Here is a 10,592-nt window from a genome sequence, read left to right as displayed (position 1 = left end):
CATGATCCACCCTCAGGGCTTTTCAAGTTTCAGTTCCCCCTGCCAGGGACCTCTTCTCTCCTAGAAACCCCATGGTTTCCTCCCTCAGGTTTTTCCGTAAAAATGTCACCTCCTCCAGGTCTTCCCTCCTCTCAAATCCCCGTCTTTTTACCGGTATCTTTTTTTTTTTTTTTTGGCCTCTTGTGGGATCTTAGCTCCTGGACCAACCAGGGACGGAATCCAAGTCCCGAGCAGCGAAAGTGCAGTTAAACCACTGACGGCCAGGGTATTCCCCTCTGTCTTTTACTGTTATCTTTAATACAAACTAGGGCCGTCTAATACTCTATGAATTCTAACTTAATTTTGTTTCTTGCTCACCAGGGCAGGGATTTTGTGTGTGTGTGCTGCCCCCGACTGTATTCCCAAGCGCCTAGAACTGAGGCCAGTAAACACTCAGCTCTCAGTGAAGCCTTGCAGAGTGAATGCACGAGGCATATTGACCTGTAGGGCGCCTGGAACTCAGTGGTGAGGCCAGGGATGGGTTCTACCGCAGCATCTCCAACCTTGGGGCTGGGAAGGGGATGTATCCGGCGTGTGCGGCCCCCTGATACACGCAGGTGTAGACACGTGCGTTCCCGTGTGGGAGAGGACAGGGTTTGGTCCGACTTGACAGTCGGGGGTCCAGCCCCCCTCCTTCCCGTTCATTCTCTGCCCGCAGGTCCGCCATGTCGGCACCCCGGCTGCTCACGTTGCAGCTGCTGCTCCTGCTGGGCGCGTGGTGGGCGCGCGCAGCCGCTCCGCGCTGCACCTACACCTTCGTGCTGCCCCCGCAGAAGTTCACAGGCGCCGTGTGCTGGAGCGGGCCAGCGGCCGCGCGCCCGACGCCAGAGGCCGTGAACGCCAGCGAGGTGGCGGCGCTGCGCGTGCGCGTGAGCCGCCACGAGGAATTGCTGCGCGAACTTCAGCGGCTGGCAACTGCCGACGGCGCCGTAGCTGGCGAAGTGCGTGCGCTGCGCAAGGAGAGCCGTGGTTTGAGCGCGCGCCTGGGCCAGCTGCGCGCGCAGCTGCAGCACGAGGCGGGCCCAGGGGCGGGGCCTAGCCCGGGGGCGGAGCCCGCCTCCGCGCTGGCGCTGCTCGGGGATCGCGTGCTGAACGCCTCGGCAGAGGCTCAGCGCGCTGCAGCCCGCTTCCACCAGCTGGACGTCAAGTTCCGCGAGCTGGCACAGCTAGTCAGCCAGCAGAGTGGCCTCATCGCCCGCCTGGAGCGCTTGTGCCCGGGGAGTGCGGGAGGGCAGCAGCAGGTAACTCCAAAACCAGCACCCTCCCCAAATCTCAGCCACTTCTTGTGGGCGTTGTCAGTAAGGTGTGGCCTCTTGAAACCCCAGGATCTCTTATCCGCAGTTCTGAAGTACAAAAAGCTCCAGAAACCGGATCCCTACCTCTCCGCCAACAACTCATTTGGGTCAAAACGCTACTGGTAGCTACTTAAAGTCTTTACTTATCTACCTGATATGAATACTCAATGGTGGTGCTTTAGTCGCTAAGTCGTGTCTGATTCTTGCGACCCCCACGGACTGTAGCCTGCCAGGCTCCTCTGTCCATGGGATTCTCCAGGCAAGAATACTGGAGTGGGTTGCCATTTCCTTCTTCAGGGTTTCTTCCTGACCCAGGTATTGAACCCAGCTCTCCTGCATTGCAGGCAGATTCCTGTAATCAGGTATATTACTAATATGTGCATGAAGACCTCATTGATATCTGTAGACCCTGTGTTACTGTTTCTTGTTGTCCTTTAGTCTAAGTCGTGTCTGACTCTCTGCAACCCCATGCACTGTAGCCTGCCAGGCTCCTCTGTCCATGGGGATTCCCAGGCAAGAATATTGGAGTGGGTTGCCATTTCCTTCTCCAGTTATTGTTTCTAACTCCTGCTCTATTATTCAGAATTCTGGACTATATCTGGCCTTGGGTTTTGAATAAGAGATTGTTGCTCTGACAGTAGCTACCTTACAGCTTTGGGAGGCTTCAGTAAGTTAATACTCAAGTGTTGGATTGCCTCATATTATCCCTGCTTTACAGAAAAGTTTGGAGGCACAGATTGGTTAAGCTGTGGACACCAGAGCAAGAGTTTAAGCCCAGCTCTGTCTCTTTCAAAATTTTTTGGCCACACCTTGAGGCATGGGGGATCTTAGTTCCCCGACCAGGGACTGAACCCCTCCCCTTGCAGTAGAAGCAGAGTCCCAACTGCTGGACCACCAGGAAGTCCAGCTCTGTCTCTTCTTGACTGCTGGAGTTAGGCTTGGGAAGATCAAGCCATGCTCCTGCTTGATCGCCTTCCCATCCGGGTGCTGGGAGATGTAAGAGCCCAGAGCCTTCAGGGCTAACGCATCTGACTTTCTTGGTTACCCCAGGTCCTGCCCCCACCCCTGGTACCTGTGGTTCCCGTCAGTTTGGTGGGTGGCACTGACGACAGCGGCAGGAGGCTAAACTCAGCCGCAGAACCCCAGAGAGATCAGACCCTGAGACAGCCAGGACCCCTGGCCTCTCCTCTGCCCTCAGGGCACCCTGCTGTTCCTCCTAAGCCAGCAGGTAAGTCAAGGGCATGGCTGTTGGGGGTGTGAGGAGCCAGGGGATTCCCAGTGCAGCATGAATAGAGGGAAATAGGAGTCAGGACCTTAATGTGAGATTCCTCTTATGGTGAGGGGACTGGGGGGCAAATGATGCATTTTTATTCTGTTGATGGAACACGGAGATATGGCTCTTAAGGAACAAAATTCTTACTATGGTGTGAAACTAGGAGAGGTACTCTTATTTTGATGAGAGGGCAGCAGATTTAAGAATGCTACTTTGGTGAGAATTTGAGGAAGTTCAGAGAGCCATGTTCAGGACCTCTCTTCTGGTGAAACCATAGAAGGAGGATTTAAGAATCCCAGCCTCCACATTTGCTCTACTGAGAGAAGAGTGACTTAGAGTTTAATTTAGGTAAGAAAAAGGGTATTGGGGCTTTTATCCTGGAGAGGGAATAAGAGAAGCAGTACTTCTATTCTGGTGAGGGGACCAGTGAGAATCAAGAGTCTTACTCCAGTAAGGGGTTGACTGGTGCAGCTTGTGCCTCTCCCATATCCCTGTGCCCATAGGCCCATGGCGGGATTGTGCAGAGGCCCGCCAGGCAGGCCATGGACAGAGTGGAGTGTATGAGTTACGAGTGGGCCGGCACGTGGTGTCAGCATGGTGTGAGCAACAGCTGGAGGGCGGAGGCTGGACTGTGATTCAGAGGCGGCAAGATGGCTCGGTCAACTTCTTCACTACCTGGCAGCACTACAAGGTGGGCACAGGTGGGTGGGGCAGGGCTGGGCGGGGAAGGGGCCCAGCGCCTGCCTTTCTGACTTTCTTGCCCTGCCAGGCGGGCTTCGGGGAGCCTGATGGGGAATACTGGCTGGGCCTTGAACCTGTGCATCAGCTCACCAGCCGTGGGGAGCATGAGCTACTGGTGCTCCTTGAAGACTGGGGAGGCCGTGGGGCACGCGCCCACTATGATGGTTTTTCCCTGGAGCCTGAGAGTGACCACTACCGCCTGCGGCTTGGCCAGTACCATGGAGATGCTGGAGACTCTCTTTCCTGGCACAATGACAAGCCTTTCAGCACCGTGGATAGAGACCGAGACTCCTATTCTGGTAAAGGGCTCTTATTTTGGTGGTGTGTGGGGGCAGGATAGAAGACTCTTAGTGAGGAAATGAAAGAGGGTGGGGTAAGACTTTCCTCTGGTAGGGATCAGGGCAAACAAGAGAATGGAGGACAGGACTTTTATTCTGGTGAGGGAGTCTACGTTCATTCTCTGATGAGTCAATAACTCAGGGCCCCAGCCTTTGTGAAAGGAGGTGGGGGAAAGGGGGAGCTGTGAGAGCTAGGACTTTTAACTATTGTAGAAAGAAAGTAGAGAAGGTTTCTTTTTTCTGGTAAAGGAATGAGAGGAAAAGCTCCTTGTTTGCAGAAAGGATGGAGGAAAATGTGACTTGTACTTTGGTAAGGGGATAAGGAAGAAACTAAGGCTATTACTTTGAAGTAGGGGGACAGAGTATGCCTGGCAAAAGCCCTGTGTTAGTAAGGTGCTGGTAGAGGCTTTTATTCTGATGAGAAGAATAAAATAAGGCTTTTTCTCCCCCTCTCCCCTCAGGTAACTGTGCCCTGTACCAGCGGGGAGGCTGGTGGTACCATGCCTGTGCCCACTCCAACCTCAATGGTGTGTGGCATCGTGGTGGCCACTACCGTAGCCGCTACCAGGACGGGGTCTACTGGGCCGAGTTTCGTGGTGGGGCTTACTCTCTCAAGAAGGCTGCCATGCTGATCAGGCCCCTGAGGCTGTGACCCTCTGTCCATCTGTCCCTCAGGTCCCAGGGGATGTGTGTCAGCAGGAGCCCAAGTTGTCCTGGCCACCCCTCCTTTGTGGCTCCATGCAGACCACGCCCCACAGACCTCCTCCCGTTGTGGATCCACAGGGCTCCCCCAGGGCTCTGCAGACAGTGCCCAGGAATCCCCCTGCCAATATCCTGGACCCAGACGGCTCCCCAAGGGCATTGAGATCTCAGTTTGAGCTCATATTTTATAACAACACAAAATAGCCACAGACCGTGTCTGGTTTTCATCTGCATCTGGCAGGGGTCACTCCCCGTGCCCGCCCTCCTCCTCGTCCTCCTCCTCCTCTTCCTCCTCCTCCTTCAGGTCCTCCAGAATGAGGTTGTCCAGGTCTTCCAGGAGGCCCCCCTGGCTCAGGCAGGTGGCCACAGTGGAGCCACTGCTGATGTGGAGGTTGCTGGGGTGCAGGACTTTGGGCAGGTGGTTCTGCTTTCGGCTCTTGGGGTGCGCACAGGACGTCCCAGGCACATGGGGCTCTGGGGAGGGAGAGGTTCTGAGCCCTCTCCTGGGGCTGGAGGCCACGGGGTGCTTTGGGGGAGGGGAGGGGCTGCGGCCACAGGCTCTAGGGCAGAAGTGGAAGTCACAGACGTTGAAGCCACAGGAGACCCACGGTCATGGGCATCACCTGAGACTACAGAGGACCAAACAGGAGCCAAGAACACAGAGAGACTGCAGGGGCTGAGTCCACAGGACCCTGGGATGTGGGTTGTCAGGGTGAAACCACAAAGCCTCATGGGTGAGAACATGGAGGGTGGCTGATGCCACGGGAGGTGAGTGTGAGGAGGGACCCCCCCTCCAGGAGAGACCTGGAGGCAAGGAGGTGGAGGACGGTGGAAGATGTGGAAGGAGGGGCCGATGTGGTAAGAGATGAAATGGCCTCTAGAACTAGGAGAACCTTAGGAGTTAGGTGGAAGAAGCAAGCAGACACCTTGGTACGTAAAGCCCCAGAGGTGGAAATCCCAGGAGTCCAGGCCACATAGACTGGAACGGGGGAGGCCATGCGGACGCAGCAGGTGCTCACCTCTCCGATTGTAGCAGTCCTCAGCGGAGCAGGAGTGGGTGTGGGTACTGCGGCGATCCGGGTCGCGATCCCAGCGCGGAGGGAGGATCCGTGTCGGATACACAGGGAAGCCGCACCCGTAGCAGGGGGACCGGGACCCCATCTGTGCCCAGCCCCTGGGGGCGGGCAGGGCCGTGAGGGTCCAAAGGCCAGCTGGGCCAGGATGGGGCCAGGGCAGGGAGGGGCGGGGCGGGGCTGGGGCGGGGCCGAGGGTGAGGGGGTGGGGTCAGCACCCTCTCGGGAAGTTGTGCCCTCACCGGAAGTTGTGTCGACATTTCGGGCAGTGGAATTCAGCCACGCCCCACATCTTGTCACTGGGCACGGGATCATAGCGCTTCCGGCATTTCCTGCATCTGGACACCTGGGGGTACAGAAGAGCGGAGCAGATGGACACCGATAGCCTGATGGTGGTCACGTTGGGATTTACACCATCGAAACTGGCGAACACTGTAAATCTGGGGGCACTTCCTTCCTACAAGAGCTGGTTGGTAGGCGTTTACCAGAAGCACACCACTGGTCAGGGGGTTCAGAAGCCAGATTTGGGGTTCAGGCTTGATTTCTGTGGTAGTGGTCAAACTCCATAGTCAAGAGTTCAGGGGTAAGTTGAGCTTCTCCAGTTGAATGTTGAAAGTCCAGCTCAGTAGGTCAGAGTTGGGGCTGAGATTGGGGTTGATCTCTGAGGCTGCAGGTGTCCGGGGTTGGGGTCTCAGAGGCTGATGTTCTTAGGTCAGTTGGTTTGGACACAGAATGGGGGTTGGGAGCAGAGCCGGGACAGAACCAAGGTCAGGGATTGGGTTATCACCTCTTTCCGCTGGGGCACGCGGCGCCACCAGACATGGTCACAGGATGAGCAGGCGAACTGCCGGTCCACGGCAGGGATGAGGTCTTCCTGGGCACGCTGGAACATGCGTAGGTTGTCTTCTGTCAGTGGCAGGAGGGATGTCGCCACCGCCTGCAGAATGGGGTGGGTGGGGCCAAGAGGGTGGTCAGTCCTCTTCTCTTCCAGCCCCCTAACGTGTCCCTCCTTCTCACGTATGGATACCCCCAGGGGTGTGCACACCGCTCCACCTCCCCATCCCACACCCTGGACTCACCTGGATGTCCTGGTCCTGCTTCATGTCCTCTGGGGGGTCCTGGGTGGAAACATCAGGGGTAGAAACTGGGGAGGTGGCTCATGCCTCTTTTCTGGGGGCAGGGCTTCTGGATGGGGAGGCAGGGTTCTGGCCCCACATGAGTAAGGTGTCCCCAACTCAAGAGGAGTTAATTGAGCAGCTTCCACTTCCTGAGGGCAAGGGTGTGTGATCTCAGTTGTCCTCATAGCAACCCTGAGAGGTGGGCACACCTGTGATCCTCATTGCTCAGATGGGGAAACTGAGGCCCAGAGCTCTGAGAGGGCTTGCCTGAGATTACCCTGAGTGAGTGTGGGCAACAGGCCTGGGCCCCATGCTCCCTTCATGCTGGCAAATGCCACACACTTGCTGGCATTGTGACAGGTCACCTATTTGAGGCTATGCTGCTTTAGGCTAAGTGCTTGAGCTCTGGATTCAGAGAGCCACAGGTTGGAATCCTGGCCTCATCACTTCCAGCTGTGGGGTCGTGGCCAAGCCACTCTCCCTAATGAAGGACATCTAGCAGTCCAGGTTCTGACTCTAGGTGACCTGGGTTCAAATCCCAGTCACGACCTGCATTCAGCATGAACCTGGTGAGTGACTTCATCACCCTGTGTCTGTTTCCTCATCTGTCAAGTGGATATGATAAATAATAGGACTTGTCTCACAGGACCTGTGGCAATAAGTCAACAGAATTCCTGGAGTCCTGTTGCAGGGAAAGTGCTCAATCAATGATACTCTTTGCTAGTTTTATTATACTCATTATATATATAACTATAAATATATAAATGTTACAGGTATAAAACATACTTTATTATACTCTTTAACAACTCTGTGCTGGGCCCTTTCAGACAGGCAAACCAGTGCACCAGCTACCAAGGCCATCTAAGGGGCAAAGTGGCCACACAAAGGCTTTCATTCATTCATTGTTTTAGTCATTCATTTACATGGGCTTCCCTGCCCCTCTTTCCTCCCCTATCTCTTACTCGTCCCAGCCTGTCTGCAAGTTCCTCTGCTCAGGTCACCCTCTCTTCCAGGAAGATCTCCAACCCCTCCCCTTCCCAGGGATCACTCCTCCCTAGGCTTGAAGAATGTGGTACCATCTCCTCCAGGAAGCCTTCCCTGACCTCTTTGGCTCCTCTGTAATGATGATAATCCGGATTCTTTTCACTGCCTAGTTTCTTGTCTCTCTCCATTTCATACAATCAGCATGTAATGAGCACCTATGGTTTGCAGGCTCCTTGGTCAGATCCACAACTAAGAGGTAAGTGAATGAGGCTAGACCATGAGTTGTGGATGGACAGTGCACAGAAAGAGCTCTGCCAGGGATGAGCCTGACCCTTCCCTCCTTCCTCCCCTTACCACGTGTTTTGAGGGGAGGGGGGCAGTTTACCTGGGTATCCAGATCATTACTCAGTTCCTGTCCATCCTTCTGCTTTACCCCTGGTGGGGAGAGTAAGTGTAAGGTTTTGTGGGAATTTCAGGGCCCCCAGAACCCCGATCCAGACCGCCCCCCAAAGAGATGATCTCATCGCCTCTTCCAGCCCCCAGCACAGACTACACCCCCTCCCTGCTCCCCAGCTTAACTCTCACCAGGCAGGACCCCCACCTGCTCACCATACACGATGGAGCGCCCCACTCCAGTGTGGTCGCTGCCAAATTTCCTCATCAGAGTCCCTGCCTTCTTGGAGGATACCTTTCCATGAAACTTCTCCCGGAGGCGCCGGACGCTTTTCTCCAGCTGGGGTAGGGGACCGGTGGGGGAAGGAGAAGCGCAATTGCCCTTCCTCCATCCCTAGGCTTCCTTTTTTCACGGCCCGAACTTGACCCCGGGTTTTGGCCTCCGCACCCCCCCCCCCCCCCCATCCCTCTACTGCATTTCCTGGAAAAAGCCAAAGTCCCCACAGGGTACTGGGGGAGGGAGCGGACTAGGGCGAGCGTCCCAGGCTAAGGGATGAGGCCGGCCAGATGACCCCTGGCCTCTGACCCTTGACCCAGCAGCCCCCGCTTTTCCTCGAGGAGGCCGCATTTTGCTCCGGGGCATGTGGCGGTCACTCTCCTTTCCGAGGGAGACGAGTGCCAGCCCTGGGGGGAAGGTCTGGGCTTGGATGGAGTCCCCAGCAACTGCGAAGCCCGCTCCGTGCCCCTAGCTCCTCTTCAGCATCTCTCGCGGGCCACCGGCCCAGCTGTAGCCATCTCCTACCTCCACACCTTCTTGAGACATGGTGGCGGCGTAGGTCCCCGCGAGGGTCCGCACTGCGCGCTCAGCGGCCCCCTACCTGGGCGCGCCCGTCGGTCCGGCCGCGCAGGGCAGGGGGCGGGGCCTCCAGCCGGCTCCGCCCTTCCTTTCCTGCGCTCCGTTTCGCTTTCGTTTGGGAACGGGGGGGTGGACGGGGAGCGCTGGCTCCGCCCTGGCTCCGCCTCTGCTCTTGCGCCCCAAACCCAGGCGGGCGCCCCGGATCTGCACCCTGCGGCGGAGCGCGCAGAACTCGGGCGGGGGAAGCGGCGCGGCCTCTGCAGTCGGTCACATGTCCCCACGCTGTGCGGGGTCCGCGTCTTCACGTCCCTCGTGGGGGCGGGGCCGCATCTGAAGGCCGCGGCGAGTCTCCGTGCCCCCGCCTGTTCTCACTCCCCTGTTCATTGCTCGGTCCCCTCCCTCCACCGGGAATCAGGTGCTAATGAGAATCTAGACCCCTGTCTCGCTCTGAGTGTCTTATTCGGCTATGTCTTCTCTCTGAACCTCAGTTTACTTCGCTGTAAAGTGGGGATGATGATAGTGGCTACCTCCTGGGGACGGGTGTGTGTGCTCGCGCGCGCTCATGCCTGTGCGCGCGCGCGCGCAGGTGCAGGATTCGAGATCCCCCAGGTCGAGTATTTAGTAGCGCCTGGCATGCTGTAGACATTCAACTAGTCACTGGGCCACCTACTATGTGCAAGATATTAAGAAGCAGGCAGTTGTGGTGGGGAGAAGGTGCTCGTTAAAAATACGGATTCCTGGTTCCTCGCAGTCTTGCAGAATCGGTCTGTCTAGGGGTTCCAGGGAATTTGCGCTGAAAAACGGAAGATTGAGAACCCCGAGGGATCAGGACGACTTTAACCCAGCATGGGGGGTGGACGAGGGGGCTGGAAGAGTCCTGCCTGGCGGCATCAGAAATGGTTTCTTTAAAAAAAGAAAAAAATGGCTTCTTGGAGGAGTCCGGAAGAGCGAGGTCTCAGCAGTCAGAAGATCGGAGTGCGGGATGGAACAGCTTTGGGTGCAAAGACCCCAGAAAAAAGTGACTAGCGCTTTAAGCCAGGGCTTCTCAACCTCAACACTATTGGCATTTAGGGCTGGGTGATTCTGGGGGCCTGCCCTGTGCTTTGTAGGATATTTAGCAGCATCCCTGGCTTCAATCCACTAGATGCCTGTGGCACTCTTGCCCCAGTCGTGGTAACTGAAAATGTCTCCAGACGTTGCCAAATGCTCCCTGGAGGTGGCAAAATTGTGTTAGGATAAATGACACCCCTCAAATTGTTTAACCTCCATCAGTAAAAATGTGGAAGCTCAATTCCTCGAAGAGTGTTTGTTTATGAATTATATACAAATACAGTTATACTCAGATTCTGTGGTGGTGGTTTAGTCGCTAATTCGTGTCCGACTCTTGCGACCGCATGGACTGCCAGGCTTCTCTGTCCATGAGATTTTCCAGGCAAGAATACTGGAGTGGGTTGCCATTTCCTTCTCCATGGGATCTTCCCGACCCAGGAATCGAACCCAGGTCTCCTGCACTGCGGGCAGGTTCTTTCCCAACTGAGCTACTCGAGAAAGATCAGATTCTGTAGATCATTTTATAATAATGTATTTATTACATAATGATATTCCTTGGGCTTCCCAGGTGGCGCTAGTAGTAAAGAATCCGCCTGCCAATGCAGGAGACTCCAGAGACGGGGGTTCAATTCCTGGGTGGGGAAGATCCCCAATGATTAAAAATATAAATGTTCTAATGTTTTCTACTCGAACTCCAAAGTTTTGTTGGTGGAGTCTAGGCATTCCTCCC

At 55.9% G+C, this 10,592-nt stretch overlaps 2 protein-coding genes across 2 annotated transcripts; one reads left to right on the top strand and one right to left on the bottom strand.

The window, feature by feature from the left end:
* Positions 1–704: 704 nt before the first annotated feature.
* Positions 705–4,338, top strand: ANGPTL6 (angiopoietin like 6). Its single transcript, XM_052643831.1, has 5 exons — positions 705–1,280; positions 2,385–2,562; positions 3,111–3,298; positions 3,377–3,647; positions 4,148–4,338. Exons 1-5 carry the CDS (start codon positions 705–707, stop codon positions 4,336–4,338), a joined length of 1,404 nt encoding a protein of 467 aa, XP_052499791.1.
* A 294-nt stretch (positions 4,339–4,632) lies between these two features.
* Positions 4,633–8,886, bottom strand: SHFL (shiftless antiviral inhibitor of ribosomal frameshifting). Its single transcript, XM_052643832.1, has 8 exons — positions 8,759–8,886; positions 8,173–8,296; positions 7,949–7,998; positions 6,541–6,579; positions 6,249–6,398; positions 5,704–5,807; positions 5,408–5,562; positions 4,633–4,862 (listed from the first exon to the last, which is right to left on the bottom strand). Exons 1-8 carry the CDS (start codon positions 8,777–8,779, stop codon positions 4,633–4,635), a joined length of 873 nt encoding a protein of 290 aa, XP_052499792.1. The 5' UTR covers positions 8,780–8,886.
* Positions 8,887–10,592: the final 1,706 nt, after the last annotated feature.

Source organism: Budorcas taxicolor, chromosome 7 (assembly GCF_023091745.1).
Source record: "Budorcas taxicolor isolate Tak-1 chromosome 7, Takin1.1, whole genome shotgun sequence".
NCBI lineage: Eukaryota > Metazoa > Chordata > Mammalia > Artiodactyla > Bovidae > Budorcas > Budorcas taxicolor.
This window is presented reverse-complemented; position numbering and strand designations above follow the sequence as displayed.